Source organism: Eutrigla gurnardus (genome assembly GCF_963514095.1).
Source record: "Eutrigla gurnardus genome assembly, chromosome: 16".
Lineage (NCBI taxonomy): Eukaryota > Metazoa > Chordata > Actinopteri > Perciformes > Triglidae > Eutrigla > Eutrigla gurnardus.
Genome location: NC_139927.1, coordinates 11,384,789 through 11,411,098, shown reverse-complemented (window position 1 = coordinate 11,411,098; position 26,310 = coordinate 11,384,789). Strand labels below are relative to the sequence as shown.

The window sequence follows — 26,310 nt, the reverse complement described above, 5'->3', positions numbered from 1 at the left end:
AAAGCACGCAGCACATGCTCATCTCATACTCAACAGCGACATGACAGAACAAAGAAATAAAATATATTAAACTAAATTAAGTGTCCCAGACAACAAGGCGCTCAGAGGATAAATCCCTAGCATGTTGTGAACTGCACGCCAAAAAAGAAACTAATCAAAAGTACCTAGATGGACAGCAAGCTCCTCAGCTGATTAAATGACGTGCAGCTGGATATTTCCTGGAGTAAAAAATATGAATAATTTACAGTTAAATCTCTTTTAATTTAGTGATCTAAAATGAAAAACGTGTAGAACCTAAGACTGCTATTATTTTGGTGAATATATAAAACCTTTTCAACATGTTAAATGTTTTTATTATCATTAGTAGATAGCAAAAATATACAAACCAAGATGAAATACCCTTTTTAATGTCCCATATACAGCATAAATATCAAACTAGGGATGATTTTTAAACTACTCTTTAGCAATATAAAACATTAAATGGAAGTGTTCAAATATAATGCAAAACAAAAAACAAATGTACATTTTCCTGCTTATACTGTTTCCCCCTTTCTGAGTGGTCGCTATGAACGACAAACTGTCCTTTTCCTTCCTGCACTACCAATGACAGACATCAAAAAGAAGCGAGGCTTTGATTACATATTATACGTGCACATCATGAAATACTAATAAAATTTTGGCTAGTCCCGTTACTTCATCACACCTCTGGATAAAAACAATAATCATTTGGTCTGAATTTGATCAAATTACACACAATTAAATACACAAATAAGATCAGAAACACTAAGAAGAGAAAGGTTTTGGCACTAATTTTTTTCTTCAAAGGATTTGCAAAGCTTTTTCTCTCTCTCTCTCTAAAAACAAGGAGTGTGTCTCTCTGTAAGGGATGCATATACTGCTCCAGTTTGGTCTGCAACCGATGTGTGTTATACATGAGTTTAAGCGTGTTTGCGTGTGTCCGTGTGTGTCGGCCGAGATGTAGTGACCATTCAGAAAGGGTACGTGGCCGAGGGGCCGAAGGCTTTTTTATAAGGCCTCGAACTCATCGATCCTCTGCTTGGTGTTGCCCTGCCTGATCTGTCGCAGGGTCTTGTATTTGTCTCGGCCGGCGCGGATGTTCTCACTGTGAAGAAGGTCGTTCTGGGTGTTCTTGGATTCGTCACGTGCCTGAGCCAGCTCTGAGGTCAGGGCCTGTGGGAGGGGGGGCAGAGGAGGAGAGGAGGGGTGAGATGACACCTCGATTTGGTCATTTATCATTTAATTAGAGATCCCTCCGTCCTCACCTTCAGCTGTTTCTGGACACGCTCGTTCTTCTCCGCCTCAGTCAGGCGATCCTCCTCGTTGCGGTGGTCGTTGATGCCTTCCATCTGCAGGTCGGCGCTGTTCATGCTGGCGTTCTCCTCGCTGTCGCTGTTGTCGTCCAAGTTGTCGTACATGGGGGGAGGGGGAGGAGGTGGAGGCGGGGGAGGCGTCGACATCACCATCACCATGTTCAGCTCCTCCTTGGTCTTCAGCAGGTCGTTCTGGGCCTCCTTGGCCTGGACAGAAGGATCAGTCAGGTTACGCTTCTCTGTCCCTGAACTGTGGTATGAAATCTGATATACTGTATATATGTACTATATATATATATATATATATATATATATATATATATATATAAAGTACATACACAAACAGACTTAATTTTCCTCCCCGTACCACCCTCTTGCATTTGATTAGTTCAAGGTTTAAGTTTACAAGCATGCATGACTCCTCAACAGAAATAAACGGAATCACAGCTACCTTGTTAACAATTCTAACAGATGAGAGAATAGCAGAGAGCTAGCTGCTGTGAATGAGTCTCAGTATACTTATTAAGCTCTCACCCTGAGCTGCCATGAGTCTGCCTCCTCCTCTTTGCGTCTCCTGGCCTCCTCCAGCAGGCTGATCTTGGCTGTGTGCTCTGCCAGCTCTGCAGCCTGATACAAAACCACAGGAGAAACACTTAATTAAGGGTCAAAATGTAACGCATGTAACAGATTTATAACCTTCATTCAGTCTCATTGAGATCAGGAAAGAAAGAAAACATACTGCGTCATTTCAGTAAATGATGAATTTGCACAAAGAGAGAGTCCTGATGTTCCATCCACCACTGTTACGAATGTCAATATCCAGAGCTGTTCATCAAGATAAACATTTGTTGCTGCCAATTCTTCCGTCAGGTGCCATTACTTCTGGCAGCAGAGGAGGGCATGACGAGATATAATCAAAAGAGCGCCAGTCAAAGCTCAAATGGAGAAGTGGAAAACGTGATGCGATATGGCACTGACATTCGTTTCATGTATTCATTGGAAGAAAGAGACTGAAAATCCTGCAGTTGGTTAGCAAAAGCTTTAGTGGGCGTTTAAGTCAACTACTGCATTCATGATGACCATGATTGGATCAAGCTTCTCGTCTGTTTTTAGATTATTTGCCAATTTTTTCACCAATAATCCAAGTACAAAAAAAAAAAAAAAAAAAAAGATTGATTTGACCAACTACAGGTAAAATGGTGAAATGAAAAAACGTTTTTTTTTTTTTTTTTACATTCTTCTCGAAAAGATTTTTCACTAAAAGGTTCAAATAATTGAGAGGATTAGTCATCTAATTTTAAAAAGTGCTCTCAATACTATCAGAAAAAGGAAATGAATAGCAGAAAAAGAAACCTTTCAGTAGAGCGTCATGATGTAACATGACCAGACTCTGCGGGTGTTTGTGGTGGGTTTCTTTTGACAACAATGGCTCGTCTTTCACCATACTGAACTAACCAGCGGTAAACACTTGCTACAGCTGGAAAGACGCTGAACAGACTCTAGCCTGGAAAACACAAGGAGTGGAAGTTGCACGGAGACCCACTTGATTGCTCAGGCGTCTTAACGGGGTTTAAGTATAAAAGGGAGTCGCAGCAGGTGTCTGTCATAAGAAGTGAACGCTGAGAAGGAAGCACAGCTTCACTGCGCACGCTGTTAAAGTGAAGGAGGGAGCAGCACACGGTCCTGTGGGTGGTCCACCGGCCGGCGGCTTGGGGTGAGGGGGCGGTTAGTCTGAAGTAACAAGGGTGTGGTCCAGCTGGACGCAACAAAGTGGTTTTGTCTGGAGCTACAGTAGCCAGGCACTGCTGAATACACAACCCTGCAATGTGACTGGTACAGACCTGGACAAAGTACTGGCTGTACGTAGAGAGAAAAAGGTTTATTTGTCTTATCTGACAAACAAGGTGCCAGCTTCGTTTCTAGATTTAGTTGTGCTACAACTAATATATATATATATAATAGGTGGTAACCTGGTTTAAAATACTGACCAGCTGCTCCTGACTCTTCTGCTGGTCCTCAGCATGGCGGGCAAGCTCCTCTTTAGCCAACAGAGCGGCCTGACGCTCGGTCTCCAGACGAGCCGCCTCCTCCTCGGCTCTCCTCCGCTCCTGCTCCAGCATCATGGCTCTCTGGAGCTGCTCCTGCAGATCTGCAATAAAGAGGAACGTAAGCTCACACCTACAGCACTAGCACGTAAAGGAAAAGACAGATTTTTCCAGTGTTTCAAAACAAACACTGCAAATCAGTTGGTACCATTAAATGAACAGGAGCTGGTTAATCATTATTAAAGAGTGCTTACTGTACTGATAGCGATATACTGTTGCACTTTCTTCCAATAAATGTACTCACTGGATAAAAGCGTCTAAATGTAAATGTAAAGAGGAAGTCACTTAATGATCTGATTAGCCTGATGCTAACTGTACAGGTATGCAACACTGTCAACAATAAAAGGCTTCCTAAAGAAACGCTGCTGGTGAAACAGGTATCAACACAAAAGTTTCTGCTTTGGACAATGAACAAAATAGAATCAAAACATAAGAAACATACTAACCATGCGGCTTAATACTTAACACACTTGGATTACATCACTGCTAAATTAATAACTATTAATATGTCCCTCCTCGCTCACCTTTCTCCGCCTTCTTGGTCTTTTCCTCAAAGTGGTAGAGCCTCATCATCAGATCCTGCTTCTCCTGCTCAATCTGCTCCTTCTCTTTCTCGATGGCCTCTCTCCTCTTCTTCTCACTCTCCAGCTGGGCCCTGCAGATAAGACGGTGTTGGTGAGCTGACACGGTGGATGCGTAGTTACGGCTGACAAACGACGATTGCACAAGTTTCTCCATTCTTACAACCACTGTTGGTCACAAACCAATATGATGACCATCTGTAGGCGAAGCCTCAAAATGGCTCAAATAAAGATCCTGTTAAAGCAGCAACATGTGATTGCATTGGGATTCTTAAAGGTTTTTTTTAATTATCAATTTAGTGACAAATTATTTGAAAAAAAAAAAAATGTATCTTCAATTTACAAAAAAAAACTAATTTTGTCTAAATTGGCAACTGACAATTATTCTCATTCTTCATGAACCCGTCAATTATGTTTCTAATTAAGTGCGTAGTTGATAAAATGTCACCAACATCAAAAACCTAAAGATATCCACATTACTATCCTAGAAGAATGAGATATCCAGAAAATATTCATTTTTGAAAAGATGAACACTTTGACTGCATTTTGAAAGCAAAAACAGTCATTCAGCTAATGGTTTCATTGAGTTATTTAAGCTCTAGAGGAACGCAGCACATTCTCACATTGACTTGAGTTGATCCAGCAAATTATCAGCAGTTTTTACACATTTTTCACAAAAATAATTATTTAGAGCTGCAGAAATTAGTCGATTGAAAATGTACTGTTGAATTAGCCTATTTTTTACATTGATATCTACAAGAGATTCATAAAAAGAAAAAAATCAACGCAAAAGTTTTAATAAACGATGAAGGAAAAACTTTTGTCAGGGACCTCACTGTCATATTTGTACCCCAGCCTTATTATTAATCTTCCTATAAATATTGCTGCAGTAACATCCAGATATCTCCCTGAGGGTTTAATTGTGTTTAAGGCATCTTAAACCGTCTCTTAACTGTGTTTGGACATCAGCCCAGCATCTGTCAAGCTGTGAGCTCCTGTGTATGTGTGAACCCTAACTCCGTCTGCCAGTGACCTCATGGTTCACCCGCTGGTATTTACTGTGTTGTCTGCTCGGCGTTACATCACCGTGTTTGAACAGCTGTACGGCACAGACAGTGAGCCGACAGCTGTGGCGGAGACCAAGGTCAACATCCATTCACTTTCAGTTCAGCCAATTCAGGAAGCATATTTCCGCATACTTGAAAAGGAATGCCCTGTCATTACCCAATGAATGGAGGCTTCACTTTACATGTTGAACTGCCTGAAAGTCGATGTGAATAGTGTCTGCCATCTGTAAAGGTGGTTCAGACTAAGGAGGACAAGTGCTTTCACTCACACTCAAATGTTTGACCCTAGAAAGAACAAAGTGGCTCAAAGCGTTTTTAGATTTATGTTGGCTTTATCAAATGTATATAAATGTTTCCAGGAATACCTCTCCATCTGTTTGTGTTGCTTGTCCTCTCGGGCCTGGGCCTTCATCTGCTGCACCTCGATCGTGTCAGGCTTGCGGCGACGCATGTACAGCTCATGGTTGCCCATGCATAGCTGCAGGATGCGCTTGTTTATGCGCAGTCTCGGTGCATAAAACACAAAGTCCTGGAGAAAAACAAACAGACAGGCGGTATAAGAAAGAGAGGAGAAGTGAACAAACGCCAGACCGAATAAAGTGTTTAGCTGCCTGTTCATTGTGCTTTGCTGATAAAAAAAAAAGGACAAAGGCTCCAGTAGTGGCTCGGGGCAGGTGCAGGGACACTTTTAATACAGATTACTGCCACAAAAAGAGAGTGCTCCACTTATAGTGAAAGGTCAAATAGCTTGGGCTACACAGATAAGGTAATTGTGAGTGTGTGGGTTCCATCTCTAATAGCATCGCCCTAGAAAGTAGCCCAGGCTGTTCTGTATGCCAGATAAGACTGAGGATAAGTCTAATGGTTTTTCTCTCAGCTACAGAGAAATAAGATATCACAGTTAAAATAGAAGCAGAGAGCTTAAGCATCACTGCAACCTTAACAGGCTCCGAAAGCTTCATTTTATCAAAAGAGAAGTGAGAACTCTTAAATTGGAGGATTGCAGAGGGGAGGATTCTCAGGATCAGAAGTGTCGGCATGTGTGAAATCTAAACGCTGGCGAATGATCCTGGGGTAATACTCACCGGAGACTTTTTGTCGATGGGCTTGATGATGAACTTCTTATCGTTGAAGGAAATATTCCTGATCTCACTCCAGGGGAAACCAATCTTCGGGGTCAATCTGAGGAAGCAACCACATGTAAACAAACGTTATACTGCGATACTAAATTGCTGTATGGCGGCCACAGTGTAATGTAACGATGATATCTTGTCTTCTTCTGATCTATTTTGACCACCAACAAGATTTGGTGTCATTATAGACACATTTAAGACTAACGATGAAGGGAAATTGATCCATGCTTTCTCTTTCTGGACTGTTTTTATTTTTCTAGCAACATGTCAAATATTCTCTGGTGGTTTCAGCTTCTCAAGTGAGATGATTTGCTGATTTTCTTTGTCATAAGTGACAACAAATCTTATATATATTTGGGTTTTGGACTGTTGGTCAGACAAAGCAAGCTAATTTCACTTTTTTTTAACATTTTGACAAAATACAACATCAGATGGATCGATAATGAAAATCATTCATTGGAGGGAGCATTATTTATAGATAGTTAAAGTGGTATGTGGACATAATCAAACACCAAACTATTTGAGAAAGCTCATGTTAGAATAAACCTCTCAGGCTGGATTTCTGTAACCAGTGTTGGAGTAGGAGACAAACTGGGGTGAGGCTCGCCGTTCTATTGTGCCAGACAAACTGAACGGATGCCAATCTCATTCCACACAATACAAAGTAGCACAGTAAACATTGACAAGCCGAAAATGTTGTAATCTAGAAAGGCAGCCATCCACCTCGTGGCGAAACTCCGCTGTGAAACTGTACCGCCTAAACTGGAATTTCGCTCAATTAGTGATCCTGACTCAGGCTTGTGGAATCAGGAGAAGAACTTATCTCAGCGAATGATGCTTCTTTCAGTCTTGTGGTTTATTGAGTCGTGCTTTATCAGTGGATTCATGTGTGTAGAAATTAGTGTTGTAGTGCTGTGGTTTACAAAAGCTTGCAGTGATATAGGGAAGTGAAAGACACTGCAGTTTGCCAAAACGTAACTTGATTTCATTAGCAATTATCATACTAATATATGACAATAAACTAGAATTTGATAGCAACAGCTAGTGGAAAATAAAAATAAAATAAAATAAATTAATTAAAAAAAAATGTTTTTAAATAGTAATAGTAAGATTCGGGTAGTCTGTGTTGAAACAAAGGTTACAAATTAGTCAATGTAAATAAGTGAATTGTAATTAAATTTAACAATTATTTTCAATGTTGATTAAAATAGAGATACATTTTAATTTAATCCATTAATTGTTCGCTCTTTATAATGCCAAAATAGTGGAACATTTCTGAAACAATGTCCTAAAACCCAACGTGTTTTGTAAAAAACCCAAATTTATTCAGTTAATGATCATATATGACAAATAAAGAAGCCAATCCTCACCTTTGAGAAGGTGAAAGCTATGAATGTTTGCCATTTAAGCTACAAAAACTGTCAATAATCATTACTCAAAACAGTTGCGTACGCTGATGTGTGTAAAAAAAATAATATCATGTAAATCATCTTCAATATAGATGGCAAAGAAAGTGTACTCTGTTCTTCAGGGGCTATTTTTTTTTATCATTCAGTAAAAAAAATGGTTACTAATAATACTAAATATGTTTTTATATTCGTTTCCAGAAGCTAAAATCAGTTTTCAAATCGGTGAATCTGGTGTCTGTTTTGCTGTGTGTGTGTGTGTGTGTGTGTGTGTGTGTGTTTGTGTGTGTGTGTGTGCGTGTGTGTGTGTGTGTGTGTGTGTGTGTGTGTGTGTGTGTGTGTGTGTGTGTGTGTGTTCCACTGTGTTAAGACGAGACCTTGGATCAAGGAATCCTCTAAAAGACTCCTATAAAATGAGCAGCGCTGTGGTTAGCAGAGCAAGAGAGCCTAAGGAGTTAAACCGGCACCAGACTACCTCGGCTGCACTGCTGCATTGTGGGCCGGCTGCCCTCATTGGAGACAGTGTTGTAGGTTAGCCTCACATTCTTAAGTGCCGCACAGCTTGAAAAACCAGTTGGCGTAGCCATGGTTACAGCAGAGGGCACCGTGGAGGAGAGGCATTTCTTTGCTAATCCCAGGGAGAACATAAAGAGACAGACTCCCACAGGGAGACAAGCACCCAGTACATTCATTAACAAAGTGTTGGCGGTTTCATACCACAGTCGAGAGACTGGAAGAACTTTAACACAAACGCAATTACAGTAATTAAATAAGACTTCTTGAGCCAATACAAGACAAAGAACTAGAGGCATGACATGCAAAATGTTGTCATTACCCTGTCACCTACTTTCCCTTTTAATTTCTTCCACTAAGGCAGACTAAGTAGACCACGCTGCTTTTAATAGACGCTGGCATGAAAGTTGACACACGGGGCAGCTGGTTTAATATGGGAAGAGCTACAATCTGCTAGTGAACAATGAAACTCAGCAGAATGTGCTGGAAGGACTTCCAGCCACTGACTGAAAGGCACCTGGGATGAAGTGCTCCTTTAACAAACATCACTCCAGTAATCCCACAGGCGAGGCCACCAGCCTGGGGAGATCTCTGGACTCATTTCACCAAATAGAGGGTGATTACCTCCCAAACTGTCTTACCCTATAAACAAAGTGACATATACAACCAAGACCAGACCAGAGTCTGGCAACACCCTGTCACAGATTACAAAGATTCGGTTTCCCTTGAAGCACAATGTCAAACACAGAACATCAGCCCGAACAAATATGAAAGATGGATATATTTATCTGTCATACTGTGTGTGGGGAAACAGACATGGACCTGAACAAGTCTGGGGTTGGAGTCAAGGCAGAAACCGAAAATAAGGTTGCAAATGTATAGAAGGGATTTCATGCAAGTCATCTTCAGTATAAATGGCACACAAAGTGCAGTCTGTGCTTCAGGGGATAGGATTTACCATTCAAATACTACGTAGGTTTTTATCATTTAATACTACGTAAGAATAGTAATTGCACCTTAATGTAGGCAGACGACAAAATACATGTATCCATTGAATTTACAAGAAATACTATATGCAGCAAAGGCACAAATTAACCATATTTTATGGTTTGTGTCCAAAAAACTCAAGATAAAAACAGTTTTCAGCGCAAATCTGCAAATAATGTTCCTCCAAAAAATAACAATAAAAGAGACTGCTAGGTTTGAATGTTTCAAATCTGTCTTTAGAGATACTCCTCCCAGTATTCATTTGGCCTTCATTGTTATTCCCGACATACTGTCTGCAGAGAAACAGGAATAGTGATTAAGTACAGACGTGGACCTGGCGCAGCCAGTTTAGCTCCGTCTCCAAGAGCGGCAGCTTCTGTAGCAGCAGGCAGAAACAGACAGAAATGACACTAACAGCAGGGCTGCGAGTACAAAATACAGTGCTTACTTGTCGTCTTTCTCATAAATATTGAGTCCCAGGGCGTCCACTCCCAGCCACAGCTCTGTTCCTTTCTTGTTCTTGATATCAAAGTAGTTGACTCCGTACATTTCCAGGTCCTGGGCAATCTTCAGGTACTCCAGCATGCCGTCCTCCCTGCAAGAACGGACAGAGGACAACATTAAGTCATTATGTCAACGTAGTAACTCCATGTGTGAGATTATATGAAAACACACTCACTTCAACATCCCACGGTGCTCCTCGTGCCACACCTGAATCCTCTCCTCCCACTGCTCTCTGGATAACTTGTGCTGCTCCTGGACTCTACGGAAAGATGGAGGAAAGATCAGCTACATCATACAGACATACGCACTACTAACAGGGAAAGACACTCTGATATGTTTTGGCTTTAGTTTGATCAATAACATTATTATCAGCATTGCATTATGTTTGGGGTTGTTCTTTTATTTGTGTGAATTATGTTGATGTTGCTGACTTTCCTCTCACTATGACTTGCTCTGTGCCAGATTAAGAGGGAAGGCACGATAGGGCGTGTGCTGCTGGCATTCCAGCAGTGCACTGTCAGGATTGGTGCATTTTGTACACTGTCAGACACCCAGATAACCCTTTCTATAATCCCATAACCCATTTTATTCCTGTTTTGTGTTTAGCTTTCATTAAACAATCTCAAATGAGCTGAAAATCTGGTACTTTGATTATGGTAATGCTAGCAAGGATTATGCACCTAAGACTATCTTAAGAGGTGGCTGCGAAGAGCCGAAAGGATAATAGAAGGCAGAATTCACTCCGGTGGAGAGCCTGTTCACCCTGCTCGCCTCTGGCAAGTGTAATCATCAGCTGCCGCCAGACTTCAAAGCAGCTCTTATACTAAGGTTGTGAATCTTCTTAATACATCCTCATATAACATATAATCACATAACATATAATATAGGTCAGGGTGCATTTTGTTATGTAACAAAATGGGACCGCAAATTGCATTTCCTTGCGCAACGCTGTTGTACAATGACAATGAATGAACCCTGTAACCTGTAAAGAGTTTATAATATCCGCTTCATCTTCATCTGTTGGTGCTAACCTACATACTTTTTTAAGTTTGAGCAGCGCAAATCAACGGCAATGCCGGAAATATCGACAACCTCGGGACACATTGCACATGGTTACACACAATAAACTCTAGACGTCTTACCTGTGTGGCAGCAGGCGCTCAGACAGCAGGTATCCAGGCTGCTGTATTTCTTTGTTGTAGTCTCCAAACTTGGCCTGGACAGAGTAGGAGGCGAGCAGCACGGCCGTCTCTGGTGGACAGTACACCTCGTCGCTCAAGATGCCCTCCTTCACCTGCAGGAAGAAGAGCTTCTGGGTGATGTCCTGGATCAGCTCCTCGGACACATCCTCCGGAAAGAACTTGGCCCGAAACTTGAACTGCAGCGGGTTCTCCTTCTTCACGTCCTGGGACGACACCTGGTAAGGAATAACGACATAGTTATCATACAGGGAAATGTAAGCATTACAAGCAATAGGGCATTTTGGGAAAGGCTTATCCTTTCATGTTTATACGGTAAATATGTAGCTGGGGCCAGCTAGCTTAGCTCAGCATAAAGACAAACCGGCTCTGTCCAGAGAAATCCACTTACCAGCTCACTAATTAACACGTTATAACTCGTTTGTTGTGTTTATTGGGGGGTTATTTGCTGCTGGTAGCAATGACTTTCCTGGAGCTTCTGCTAGTTGCTTGGCAGCTGGTCGGGTTGAACAGAGCCAGGCTAGCTGTTTCCCCCTGTATCCACTCTTTATGCTAAGCTAAGCTTGGTTCCAGCAACATATATACCACACAGATGTGACATTGGTCTCAATATTCTCATCTAAATCCTGGAAAGAAATCAGAGTAGCCTATTTCCACACATCAACCAGCTACAAAAGCTGGACTGAACTAAATGGAGTATTATCAGGTGCACATGGAGTATCTATCAAGTCCTGATAGTTTCTTTTTCAAGCCTGAAAACGTTCTTTGCTACAAAAGAATCAATTACTGTGTGTCAACGTTTAATAGGTTATAAAACAGTTAACAGTTAAGAAGTTTCCTGGGTGCACGGCCCATACCGAAAAAGGGATCTACCAATCTCATGTAGTGGAAATGCATTTTAATGACTCCGAGCTACAGTATGTGTTTACACAATATGCCTCTTCCTCTAATTTCAAAACAGGAACCAAGCGGTCTTGATGGAGAGAATGGGGCCGGGAATATTCCAGTTTGAGCGAGGCATTGTGTTCATGAGCTGCAGCGCAGCGTCAGCACAGTGTACAGTTTATAGCTGCTGACTGAGGCAGGCATTACCCTTTCTCTCTCACTGTCTCTCTCCCGGTGACCCTTGTTTATGGTTATAAAGTTCAACTCAGTCAGTCTGTTGAGCTCACTTATTTCTAAACTCCATACCGTAAGATTATTTTCCATTTTCCAAACTCGTAGCATTCAGCTACAACAGCCATCAACCCAAGTGACATCTCTTGAGGCAGTTTATCATATTTCTCTGAGGAGAGATAACTCTCTCTGGAGCAACAAAATATGAAGAAGCACTTATCATGACCTGTATTCAGACTGTGCAAGACCAGAGTTCTTCTTCAAGACACTATTAATGCAGAATTAACTGGTCTAAAAAAAGGCTGCAGAGCTCGGTAGATCCTATCGACCCTGTGATACAAAAACAATCTTAAACATCTGGAATTCCTATTTGTAGTCATTCCTCTGGTTGATTTGCTTTTTGCGTAATAACAAGTTAGACTGTGAGCACATCAGGATTAACAGTTAGTGAAGGTACAGTAATCTGTGTTTACTCAGGGACAACACAGAAGAACCAAAGCAGTTCTGGTTCACAAAGAGTTCACTCTCTTTTCAAATATTCCACATCCAGCTGATTACATGTGTTGCTCTGACCCCCCCCCAGAAAACAGAAACCAGACGAGATTAGCTGCCATGTTGGAAGTGGAATCCCAAAACAGCATCCCGACTAGAGTGCTCAAGGAATGAGTCCTAAAACCTGGAAATGAGTTATTATTTTTGCACTTCCAGTCCCCTCGTCTCAAAGTCAGTGGTTTTTTAATGGCTTTTTGGTTAGATGCCTGAAATATGGCCTGTGGTTAACACAAGATTTTGACATGCCCCTCCTCTTAAGCCTTCACACTTCGAAAATCATAAAAGTGGTGTTCATCTGTGAAGATCAACTTTTAAGTATCATAAACTGCTTATTTCCTGCAATATCCCAAAAGCCAACGGAACAATCGCATTGTCTTTTTGTCGAGGGCACCAGTGTGATGTTAACATCCGGGGTTGGCCTACAAAAATCCGTCATCCTTGCATCACTCTATATATACACACACATATTATAATGCTGTGGCTATTGATTGACTGGAAGGCAAACACTGTAGCTCAACACTGCATTCTTTCTCTATTGTTTATACAATTTGAATCCACAGAGAGAGGGAGAGTCACCGAGTGGAATTTCCATGTAGGTATGTAGATGGTGAGTATCATGATATGTAACAAATTATACAATGTATACTGTATATTAAATTAATAAGCGTGATAGTATAAAGAGCATTGTATGGTCTAATTCTTAACAATATTTACAATTATGAATGGCTATACGATGACATATTTTAAGACACTGGATATGTTTTTTCTCCTGCGCTAATGACCTCATAATCTGAATAATTTGAGCATTTTGATTCTCAGGAGACAAAAATATAAAATTTCAAGATAGATCTTACCTTTTTGTCCAGTTTTAGCCAAGTATAGTAACCTTTGCCGTCCATATACTGAAGTCCGAAGTACCAGACCTCACGTAAGCCGATGGTTTTCACCACCTGCACAGAGAAAAGGAATGACAAAATCTTAAAACACAGAAGGGCTGAAACAAATTCATATTTTCATTATCAATTATTCTTTTGATGAGCCCACTTATCACTTGGTCTAGGAAATATAAAACAATTGTGCCAATCACAACATCATAGAGTCCAAGGTGATGTCTTAAAATGTCTTGTTGTATTTCAACCAAAGGCACTTAAGGTTCAATATCTGAGTAATGTAAGCACTTTTTCAATCATTCAAACGATCAAATTTTATCATAACAGTTTGTTTCTTTTGTCGGTCCAATCGTTTCAGCTGTAAATGCCCACTGGGAAAAGCCTTGGTGTCAGTTTCCCACATCACCTGGATACAAAGATTAATTTAAAAAGTCAATCAACATATTCCAGATAATGTTATTTTCCGCGACCTTCTTCACAGACTAAAGGCTGTTAATTCTCATGGCAATTTGAACAGATTTAACACAGCATTACTCTCACAAACTGCTCATAACCAACTTTGAGGTGATGCTGTTGTTGTAGTAGTCGACACAAAGAGACCACGGCTCAAAATTCAATGAGATCATTTTCCCAATAAATGTCAAAGAATCATTGATCGTTTCCTTACATCAAAGCGAGGAGTTATGAAAAGGCCTTTGAAGGCTCTACAGATGCTGGCGAGGCCTGAAGAATTTTAACTTAAGGTGACATACTCAGGTACTGAACTAATCTGCTGAATGACCTGCATTGTATTACACATTCCCAGGCCAGAGTGTGGACTTGGCTACGGTAATAATACAGTCAACTGCTGCCAGGATGGATACGAGATCATTGTAACCTGTTTGTTGTGTGAAGCAATTTGACAAAGATACGTTACTGGACAGGGAGATGGTCTCATTATTCCAAAAGTGTAGCTTGTTGCTTGTTTTGTCTGAAGCCCAAAACCCCAGCTTCTATACATTTTCTATATGCGATATAAGACAAAAGTAAAGGAGTAAATCCAAGATGGAGTTGCAGATTAATTTTCTCTCAGTGAGTTGATAGATTTGATCACATCAGCTATAAATGGCAACTATCCCAACAAATTAATCTGGCAGCTATGTGAGTTAGAGATCAAATTTAAAAAGTTAGAGGCTAATTTAGTGAGCCAAGATATGTACAACCAAAAGTAACATGAGAGCATTTGATTTTGGGTAATTCCTAGTAATGAAAAGAGTGTTCTCTCCATTTGAAGTAACACTTCACTCACATCTCTCTGTTGCAATATGCCATAGGACACACGAGGGCTGGTCTTTAACAAAGTGGTCCTATTGTTGGACCTGCGAGGAGGAGTGATACTGTATAACGAGGGCGTGCTGCATGACCAGCATCCTGTCTCTGACTCAAGGACCAGACTGGGACGGGAAAAGACAAAACTCCTTATTATTAACGTCTAAAAGGCAGATTATGAGCCCGGTTTTAATTTCAACTCGGCTGGAAACACAGAGAAGAACAGTTTCACATCAGAAATTTGAAGATGTTGACTGTTGCTGAGGCAGAGAGTGAAAAACCAGTCGCAGATCTGGAATAATCACTTGTGCTTGCAGGAGGAGTTACCGTTTTCCACCGTCCACCGAGGGGAAAAAACCTCAACGACCAGAGGCTCTTTATGGACTTCAGAGAGGGAGAGCAGTTTTCCAACAGCACCATGTAGGAATTCATGTTTTTGTGTGAGTGCTGTTAAGTGGGACAACCTCTGTGCCGGGCCCTTTTTGCATAGCTGCCAAATTCCCCACCCAACCACCAGGTGAGGTGTTGCCCTGGTGACGTTTTGAATCAACACGTTGGCACTCCGGCCAAGCCCATCCCCAACGATAAGCTCCAGCCAAGGATGAAATTAAAAATCGATCTGCCTTCTTTTAGTGGCTGACACAAAATACAGGGCAGGCTGACCTGTGGGAGTAAAAATGAACTTAACTTTTCTGATGGATTGTATTTAGTGCAAAAACAAAAAGCACTGGAATGGGGCCTGAAATGAGAGAGGCTGCATCTCACCTGTAAGGAAACTCACAAGGCCTCAGAAAACAATCAACCCTTTCATAGTGATTTTGCTTTGGGGTCGACAGAGTGAGAGGCAGAGAAACAGAGTTCAGACAACGATATGGACCATTTTCTCTATGATAGGCTACTGTAGAGAGCTTTGGTACAATCCTGGCACTACAATTGTAAACTTTAACATTGTACATAAACAAATACATGTGTTTGCTGTCCACATGAACACTTGCTGGTAAAGCAACTGAAAATAGTACAGTTCATTAGGAGGGATTAAATCTGAATCTGGTTACGCAGGTTTAGTAAACTGACATTGCAGCAGGTTGCTTTGGCAGGCTGCCTTGACTTTAATGAGTTGCTAGGTCGCTCCAATGTACACCGAGAGCTCCTAACATCTCAGATATGCATTCAAAGTCAGATTAATGGTTCATGAAAGTATAATGGTTAACCAGAAGAGACAATAAAGCTGATCATTATTATTAGATATTATTATTATATAACATTTTTTCAGTAGCAACCAGCAGGAAATATTGACAGATCTGCAAGTGTCTACACAAAGAATCGCAAGTGTTGCTGACTTAATCTCCGCAAAAAAATGTAAATAAATGACATTTTGTATATTAGTGTAAGACTTTTTTTTTAATAACTTAATACCTTTTTTGAGAACACTGAATTCAATGCTTCGAATGTACTCTGCAAAACTGTGGGCAGTCGCAGAAGCAGAAGCACAAGTCTACTTCATTCTGGCAATGATTTAAAAACAACTATAAACTTAGTGAAACATTTGCAGTCATGTAGAAGTAGCTAAACCTTTCAACACATTCTTAAGAACGGTGTCACTGCCCACTTTAGACACGCTTTAGATTGATGAGCTCAAGCTGCAATGCCAACATAGGAGCAGTTATCATGAGTTCAGCGCGCAGCCTCGTCTTACAGCTATCTGAGGGAGAGTGAAAGTTTTCTCTGCCTGGTCTATGGGAGCTCCGGCCCTGTGGGGAGAGAGGAATGCCACTGGGCTGAAACAGCATTACTCACTACATCCTCTGGGCTGAATAACGTAGAGTCCTCCAGTGACTGAGGAGGGGGGTGGGAGGGAGTCACCAGCACAAAGATAAAGGAGTGTGTTTTGTGGTAGTGAGGGGGCAGTGGGTGCTAGCCCAGGGAAATGGGTCTATTGCCGTCAGACCACACAGTCATTGTGCCTGAATCGTGAAGTAACTCGGGGGGGGAATGTGGCTTCTACCAGTGGTTTAGGTTTAGAAAGAGAAATAGTTTTGTACTTTGCTTCTGGCACCTGTCAGACAGACTATACAGTTCAAGACATTGTTGAGCTGTTTAAAATGTTTCAACATGCCATAGCACTTCACTGAAAAGCCACCGATAGACATTGAAGCCACGTTGATACAGGAGAAAGGATCTGGAGATTGGATGGGGTCTGAACACTTAAGAGCAGACAATAACTAACCAGCACATTTACTGTAAACAGTGGTCTCCTGGGATTTCTCTGCTTGAGGCTCAAGTCAAAATGAAACAAGCAGCAGCACACAGTCATGTTGAAGTGAAACTGTGGGTGTGGAGGGGAGTGGCAGAAGTTTTTTCTTTAAGAGCAGCATGACAGGGACTAAGGTTATGATCAGCGCAGACCACACAGGCCACACCAGGACTCACACTCGCCCTGGAAACAAGCACATGGCTGTTACTCAGCATTTCCACAGAATCTTTCTGCGTCTTTGCAGCCGAAGCCACCGTTCAAAACTAAAATTCAGGCCGTTAACAGACTTCACCACCGCTAAAATGTCTGTTGAATTAAACTCTAGACGCCGTGAACAGCTTCTCAGACTTCAGACACGGTGTGAAGCTTTGTAGACAGTTTCCTTTGCTCAAATTAGTCAATTGTATATTTTCACTAAAATAGAGCACTGAACCGTCTCTGACACTATCACAGGGAGTGAGTGATTATCTGTGAGGCACACCTACTAAGAGTCATTCCAACAAGTAGGCAGGGGAATTCACCAATACCTATAAATAGGGAGCCGTCAGAGGCGACTATTTGGGTCCTTCCTTTAACTAAATCACACATTGAGAGCTTCAGATCAGAGGCCCCGCTGCTTTATTTGTCAAAAAAACACAAGTGGCATAACTGCTGATTTGGTCGAGGGAAAAGACGTCTAACACAAGCAGGGAAATCAATATCATACAAAATACACACATGGCTGTTTTTTAGGATAATACGCTGGTTGTGTTCGGATGTTTAAATAAAATCCTCTGACATGCAGCCACGACACATACAGTCAGCTACACTTGCTATTGAAAAACGAGTTATACAGGAAGTGGCTAAAACAATGCCTTTCCTCCCTCTGGTGCCGTCATGCAGCCTCAGAGGAGCTCACGCTAATGACATGTCAACTACATTTGGATTTCCGGTACTGAGCTACACAATGGAAGTTTACGACGATAGGTAACATGCAAATTAAAGGATAATTCCCTGCTTAACAATATTGCAAATGAGAAACAGGAGCCATGAACAAAATACCACCTATAGTTATAACTTACTACATAACCAATCATCCCAGGAAGCCATTCATTGTATACCCTGAACCTCAGCAAGAAGAAAGAGACCGATAAGGACACTTGAAGCCACAAGCTCCTGTAATCTCGTCTGTAGGAGATAACTTTTCAGACCTGGATGCAATGAATGGAAAGAGCTTTGGAGGGATGATAATGAGGGTAGACACTTTCTCCTTTCCCATCACAGACCTGTCTGTGACGTCAATCCAGTAAGTTAGATAAAGGCGGTGGCAGCGGTAAAAACAGCGGTAGTAGAAATATAAAGCAACCACAGAATATAACCAGACTTACAACACAGATGTGATCAAAGAGTTTAATATCAACACTTATCTGCTTATTTGGTTTCTTGCCCAGAATTAAATGAGAAGATGCCATGTCTGAATACATTTTTTTTAATATTATTATATTAAATAATGTGCTAAACTAAGCAAACATGCTTCCATCTCCTGTTACATATTTACTGCACAGACATGAGTGCCATAACTACCTCGAGGGAATGACTTGTATTGATTATTTATATATAGAAAAATCTCTTTATGATTTCCATACATATATATATATATGCAATACGGAACCAATATGCACTATACCTGGTCAAACAGCTGCTTGCCGGTTGTGCTGGGCTGGATGGCAAACTCCAGCTCAGCGTCCATGGTGGTGACGCGAACATTGACCTGCGGAAAAACATGACAAAACGGGAGTTCAAATGCTGACCCAGAGCAATAGAGTTTCTCACAGGTGAGGGCCTATACGTTGTGAAGCAGACTGCAGAACACTGCTTTGGTGTGTGTGTTTGTGTGTGTTTGGTAAGGGGGTGTATTTGCAGAGTAAACACATGGGGCTCTGTGTTTATCTCTGCTTTCTCAGAGCCAGGTGGGCTAGTGTGAAGGGAATTCTGCTTCAAAATCAGAGGCATTAATGGTACGAATATTCAGTAAAAGTTTTTTTAAAAAGGAAAATACAAGTGTGCCACATTTGTCGTGGCTAACGCTGCTTATATGTTATGAAGCTAAAAAGAGACGGCATGGATGTTATTCTGGTTGGGAGTAATAAAGAGAGGAGGGCAGCGGCAGTCATTCACTCCCATTCACAGAAAAAAGGCATGCCTTTCAGTTCTCTGGTTAATGATCAATCAGTGTGGCCTGTGCATACAGAAAAAGAGGTGGTCCATCTAGCTGAAACCTGCTTTATGAGCAGAGAATTTAATGTCCACTTACAGGGATCCACCCCAGTGATTAATGTGCGATTTCAAAACCATTACAAATATCATGACTGGCGTGCTGCATAGAATAATGACAACTGACGTCAACTGTGTCCCATAATGGAGGGCAACAATAATCTGCATTGTAAGTTTGATTAGTAATCAGCAAATGGCATCTCAATTTCACACAAAGGCCATGCAACAACGGACAAATATTTACAATAGCTTCTTTGAGGTAATGCACATGCTGACTCTCTTCACTGTGGGTATAATGTCAAATGTCTCTGGTATTTGCGGGGGTTATGAAAAGATCCTCAAAGTATTGACTGAACTTATTAATGCTCAGTGAAAACGACACAAAGAAGGTTAGGGGACACGGGGTGAAGAGAGAGAAAGCCCGCCGACAGAACCCTCCGGTGACATCTTTCATCTCCAGCCCATTGTTAGCAGCGCTGGACAAATTCAATGACGCCCACTCGAAAAGGGACGTCTGGGCTGAAGCAGTGACTAAGAGCTCAACTGATTCGTATGAAGCCACACAGGCTGAGCAACTAACTGACCGACTTTAATCCTACAGGAGGGGACAAATCCAATCACGGCATTGGCTGGAAAGTGCCTCGCCACAGCGCTGTCCAGGATATTGTAAGGACACAGTAGTCTAGACAGCGGATTTCCAAGGATGCCCCATTTTTTTCATCAATGTGTCTGCTTTACAGTTCACGGACTCACTTGGGCACAACACCCAGGATCTGTGGCAAGGCAAACTTTGCTTTACTCACAAAAGCCCAGAGCCACAGAGTTTGTAGCCCTGTCCCGCAGTGCCACATGTGCACACAGTTTGAAACTTTTGGAGTCCAACAAGGAAACTTATACCAGCCTCACGTCAAAGCTAAAAAGCAGGGGGGAGGAGGGGAAACACTGCATTTACTTTACACAGCAAAACAAAGATCCCCTTTCAGCTACTGTGCCCCAGCAGTCCCTCGCTACCTTCATACATACACTCTAGTGGAGCCAGAGTACCAAAAACAAAAATGAAGAAGTGATCAGAAACCGCTCTAATCAGTGATGTTGAGACTCCCCTTCTTTAAAAGTGATTATATGAATTAGGATTGCTTCTCTCAACATCACAGTCTGTATTTACAGCAGTTCTAGATGGACCTAGAAAAACGCACCCTAACCAGTAGAAAATGGAATATGTGAATATGTGGAGCAGACAAGCCAACAGAAACCACTGAGTGAGTGATATCTGATCTCAAATTAGTCCTCCAACAGTAACTCACAATAAACTGAAGCCATTCAGAGCGGTAAAGAAAACATGACACATATGCTAAAAATATACCGGGCAAGAACCCAGAGTTCCACAATGAGCAACTTTAGTCAGAAGCAAGTGCAGACATTCATATTAACCATATAAACCCCTACTTCACAAGTCATAACAGTAACAACACACTACATGAGCAGCGGTTCCCAAATCAAACTTGCTGGATTGAAAAGAAAGGCGTAGAAACAGTAGATTACTGTATTAGGGCCTGAAAAGTGACCAGTGTGCAGGATTTCTTGTGTTTTTTCATGGTGAAATGCTTACTTTGATATACGTTCTGTAACATTTCAAAAGGAATAGTTTGGAAATATCTGACTTATTCACTTTCTTGCCAAGAGTCAGATGAAAGATGAGATTGATACATCTGTAAGTCTGATAATATAGAATGTGTTGGTAGGTGAGCTTTAGAGGTGCTTTTCACCTTTGAACAGTCATTGCCAGTCTTTTTGCTAAAGCTAGGCTAACAGCAACATATTCATGGTATAGTGAATGTGTATTGTATTATTTGAACAAAGATGAAGTGTGATGATGACGAGTACAAATGACGTCTCAAAAATGGTTCCGTTATACAGAATTATGTTGTATGTTATCCCAGAGCTGAGATGATTAATCAATTCCAATGCCAAGCAAGACTCAAGAAGTCCTCGTTCCAACCCACCCTCCTCTGTCCCCAGTGATCATGACCTGAATGCCCTTCCAAGACTCTTCAATGCGGAGGTGCTCAGGGTCATGTCAAAGAAATGAGGCGGCCATCAACTCGGTAGTTAAAGTGTCAATTCCACTGCATTCTTCATGGAGGACCGTTCAATATTTAACCCTCTGCATACCTTTCACGGCTTTTACACAAGTCTTTTGCAATCGGAGTCACCATGGAGATTCCACTGTAAAGAGCAATATAACCATAAATGAAAGCTACTACTGGGAGAGAACAGGCATTGTGTCGTTTACTATGGTTTAGGAAGTGACATATCTTGTAGAGCTATAGTATTTTCACGGGCTCCATCAGTATGTTGTACATGCACACAATTAAAGGGAATTAAGGGTATAGGACATTTTTGGTTTTGTGGATCAGGTCTCGAGGGCGTTCCAAGCATGATTGATTTATCAATTATTTAAAGGAACAAATATTAACAATAGGACATGAAAGGGAAACACCCATCCATGTTGATCGTGGCCACGCCCTGTACGGTTTCTGTCACTGGGCTGTGACCGCAAGGAAACAGGATTCTGGGAGAGCCGAGGAGAGCTCTATCCTTTACTTCTGACAATGTGTCATTCAGATAAGTGAAACATGAGTCACACTCCAGTACCAATGCAAGAGCCTTAACTACCGGTAGCTCAGATTTGCTCCAATGTCCTTCCGCTGGGCATCGTGGTCCTTGGTCATAAACGTTATCTTTTCCAAACAATGTTGGAATTTTTGATTTCATGCCAAGAATCTGAGCTGAAATAACTCACATTGTCTGTATGTTTCTGTGCCAGTTAGCCTTTCAGGGACTACAGTTACATGTATTAATACATTCTTATACATGTCCATACCTTCGTATGACTGCTAAACTCATTTGATGTCAGGCAACCAAATTTAAAATGTCTCATCAGCCTGTGATTTTGTTTTAAATATTTCTGGAGAGCACTGCATTGTATTAAATAAGACAATATTTGTATTTTCTGCACATATCAAGATGAATACCGCTAATGTGAGAAGACATAAACTTAATATCTCTATTCCACTTAAATATCACGTTTAACATGATGCTATACAAATGAGTGAGGATATTGGAAACTGGAGCTGCAAAAATTATTCAAGTAAACCTCTAACTATTTTGATAATCAATTTTCGTTTTGTCATTTTTCAGGCCAACATGTTAATTTATCTCTCAAATGGGAGAATTTGCTGCTTCTCTTTAAACATAAATGGATTGTCTTCATATTTTGGACATAACAAGCAAATTGAAGGCATCAATGGACTTTTGGAAATTGTGAATTACATATTTAAGAATCTTTAAACAATGTATAGACTAAAGAATTCATGGAATAATCAGCAGATTAATGGATAACATAAGGCTTATCTGATTGTAGCTCTGGGTGTTGTTTCCTATCATCCCTTGCCTCTAATACTTGAAGTGTGTTTCCAGCTACAGGCTTGAGTCACTGACGCTCATCAAACTCGTGATCCAATTGCACACTTTTCAGAGAATTCAAAATATTAATCCTCATGTACATAACTCGTCAAGGCTAAAAGTAAAACTCATTTCAAACGCATTTGCAGGACTTTGAGAGGATGAAGCTTTCTGGTGGAAAAAGCATCATAGGAGCTACTTCATTAAAATAGACTTATTGCCTTATGTTCCAAAGGTTGTGATGAGGTCACATATTGAACAGTCAGTAAACCAGAGGACAAAAAAATATTCAATGTTTGTATTCTTCTCTTCATATCATGGAAAAGAAAACAGTCTGACGTTAACATCCAATGTGGCTGTTTTGTGGCAGCTGGACCTGGTGCGCCGCTGCTATCAGACAGCAATGATGTAATTTCCACGGCGACGCTCATGACAACCATGAAGCCATTCCAAACAAACCGACAACACACTTTATGAGACTGACCGCGGCTTTAGTCATTGTCATCACAATATGCCACTCTGTTCAGCTGCAACCTGTCTCCGTCATGATCTGAGCAGTATTTAAGCAGAAATGTACACTTCTGTTTTTGCCTTTCCTGCTAAAATCTTTCCAATTTGTATCCATTTTTTACAGTTAGTCATCGAACTCTGGTAACTCTTTAAATTAAGAATCATTGAGTGTTTTTAAGAGGACAATATGTTTCACTCATATCCATGACGAACACATTTCCATAACATTTTCCTTAATACGGTAGAGCATACACATAGGCTGTTATGCTTGAAATGGCCAAACAGTGAGGTGAGTGAGGGACATGCGCCATACGACTGTACAGCATGTAATAGCTGGGGTGGGGCAAAATGTGACAAGAATAATTGAGGGAGAAAACCTGTTCAAATATATGGCAGTTTAGTCAAATAATGTCTCTTTTTCCTTTTGTTTTGTTTTTTGACGATGAAGACTCATCTATACCCTAATAATAATAATATAAGTCAACATTTATGTCACCCTGGAAAATGACTTCATGAGACTAAGAGAGAACCCTGTATTCATCACAAGCTCATGAGCAGCATTATACAGGATGACGTCAAACATACAGATCCTGTGACTATAACTGTGAACACATTTAAACAGCGCTTAACTATCCATGTCGAGCATACAAGTCCTTCAATTACTGTTCCGAGCTTTGGTGCAAAGTGGATGATGTTCACTGAAACATATGGGACACCCCCAGGTGATATAAGAAGAGCATGTGATTTGAGCAGCATTCCCCTTTAACACAGATAATGATAGAGTGAGTTTCAATGACAAAAAAACTACACATTAAAAACTGGTTGTGATTAAGTCTATGTATTCCTGTTTGGTTTAAAGGCCCATTTTTTGTTTGTTTGTGCCCCACTTACTGAGAGTGTAAAAGAAGTGACAAGTTAAATATGTGTAATTAAATTGACAGCTGTTTCACAGGGAACACTCAACAGCCTCAAATTAAGGGAACTAGTCTGATAGCATCACTTTAACATCTGTCACTCCCAGGAAGTGATTTAAGACTCGTTTCTCAAAAGGTTTACAGCCAATCTATCACCTCTCAGCAAATCAAAACTGATTCAAAGACTCAGTTATAACATGCTCAAGCTGAACACATCATTCTGATGAAGTTCTAGCATCGGTACCAGTGTGCTACCATTCACTGTAGCATATACAGTTCACGAGAACCTCAGTACTCTAAACAGAGAGTGAACCTACAATGTAATTTAGCCAGTTAGCTAAATTAATGTGAATTAAATCCGCAAATAGAAGATTGTTGTGACTTTAGGAGCATTAATACGTCATTAACATCACCTGTCACGTTTCAGCTGAGCTAGACCACACTTAAGGTTGTGTGATACAACAAGCAGTGACTAACATTCTAACATTCATGAATCAAAGGGCTACTTACCGCTTTGGGCATTTTGCTGTCCTTTTCCTTGCTCTGTGCGAGGAGCTGTTATAAAGAAAAGTGTCTCCAAAAGAAGAGAGCAGAGCTCCGTGTGGCTTCCTGGAACGAGAGCAAGAGGAGAAACGAGTTTCAGTCACTTCGGCGTTACTTAAACCCGGGCAAGAGCAGCGCGGCACTCCTGTGGGCGACAGTCATCAGGATGAATCACCGCTAACAACCAGCAAGCTAACAGCGGCTAGCTAGCAAAACACAGGAAGTTCCCCGGTCTGAACTTCACAATAAGAGTCCAGTGACTTCTGATAATCTGTATTCCTCACACTTTACAAGTCCTGCCAAACCTTAAAGTAACTCCAACCTTTACTTTTAATCTCAAACATTTTCAAACCAACTGCGTTAACTGTAGGACTGTGACAAAATTAATATTTTCAATAGAGATTAATGTTATGTTTTCAAGTCATGTTTTCATCTCGACTATGAACTGTCTAACAATGGTGAAAAACACCTTAAATGTATTCTCAGAGGCCAAACAGACGACTTTAAATTGTTTGTTTTGTTCAACCAACAGCCCAAAACCCGAATTCCTTAAATTTACAGTGAAAAGAAAAACATAGAAAAGAAGAAAATCCTAACATTTGATGAGCTGGACATGAAGGTTTGACATTTAGACTCTAGAATATGTCAAATATATATTTGATGAACCGAACACTGATATAGTCTAAAAAAAGAAGGTGGTGGAAAATATTAGAGCCTATGATGACGTTGAAAATGCCTTATTTTGTCCAACCAACAGTCCAGAAAGATACTCATTGCATTCATATTTAACAGATAAAACCAGCAAATTCTCCTATATGAAAAGCTAAAATATATGCAATTTTGCTCAACATATGACTTACATGATTAATTAAATGTCCAAATGTTTTGTTTATTACCATTTCTGCTCATAGTGCATTTTCCAGACCACCATTAGCCGAGTTTGCTCTAAATCGTTTTATTCTGAAATGTAACACCGGAAATCTCAGAGTTGTTTTTTTTACCTTGACACTTTTGAATCATCCACACACACACACACACACACACACAGACACACACACAGGTGAAAATATGGGACTCATCGTGCCTCACCCACTAGCCATGATAAAGTTCTAGTCCACACCCTGCCTTGTTTTAGTCTTTTATTTTGACGCTTTCCGTTTCTAACTAATCAGATTAATTGGAGCAACACCAGTTCTGCCTGTCGCTCAATGAAGAGGCAAATATACAATGTTGCATTACACTATGACCATCAGTGGTAGATGGTGGGACCTTCCCAGTCTCATATAACCTTATAAACATCATAACACGTAACGTAACATAGACGTAACCGTCTATGTTACGGGTACACACCCACAGCGGCGGCGAAGCGATTCTAGCTCAGCAAAGGAGACGTCTCACCTCATTGATCGATACCCAAAGAGTGCATATACTTCAAGATGAAAACACATTAAAACCTGTGAAAGGATTCAACCCGAGGCTGTGGTAAACAATCGTTTGCACAGGAGCTTCCTCCGTGCACTGCAGCCATCCTCACGATAATCCCACAGACACCTGTTGTGAGATTTGTCTCCTTTGTGCGGAGCAGCGGAGGGCAAAAAAAAGTGTTAAAAGTATGTTTGGAGCTCGCTTTGCTACAGGTTACCCAAGCCAATATAAGAGACGGGCTGTTCGTTGATTCA

The 26,310-nt window shown here is 41.0% G+C and overlaps 1 protein-coding gene across 1 annotated transcript; it reads right to left on the bottom strand.

The window, feature by feature from the left end:
- Positions 1-309: 309 nt before the first annotated feature.
- ezrb (ezrin b) lies at positions 310-24,744 on the bottom strand. Its single transcript, XM_084031281.1, has 13 exons — positions 24,599-24,744; positions 18,613-18,696; positions 13,349-13,444; positions 10,770-11,044; positions 9,803-9,886; positions 9,572-9,718; positions 6,170-6,266; positions 5,450-5,613; positions 3,961-4,091; positions 3,320-3,480; positions 1,866-1,958; positions 1,284-1,538; positions 310-1,191 (listed from the first exon to the last, which is right to left on the bottom strand). Exons 1-13 carry the CDS (start codon positions 24,608-24,610, stop codon positions 1,027-1,029), a joined length of 1,764 nt encoding a protein of 587 aa, XP_083887407.1. The 5' UTR covers positions 24,611-24,744; the 3' UTR covers positions 310-1,026.
- Between the last annotated feature and the right edge of the window lie 1,566 nt (positions 24,745-26,310).

What these genes read in the sequence shown, in the direction of transcription:
- ezrb (XM_084031281.1), bottom strand. An exon ending in GAGCACCGTGGGATGTTGAA is followed by an intron (nt 9,719 to 9,802) that starts GTGAGTGTGTTT and finishes CCGTTCTTGCAG; the next exon opens with GGAGGACGGCATGCTGGAGT. An exon ending in ATTTATGAGAAAGACGACAA is followed by an intron (nt 6,267 to 9,571) that starts GTAAGCACTGTA and finishes TTGCTTCCTCAG; the next exon opens with ATTGACCCCGAAGATTGGTT.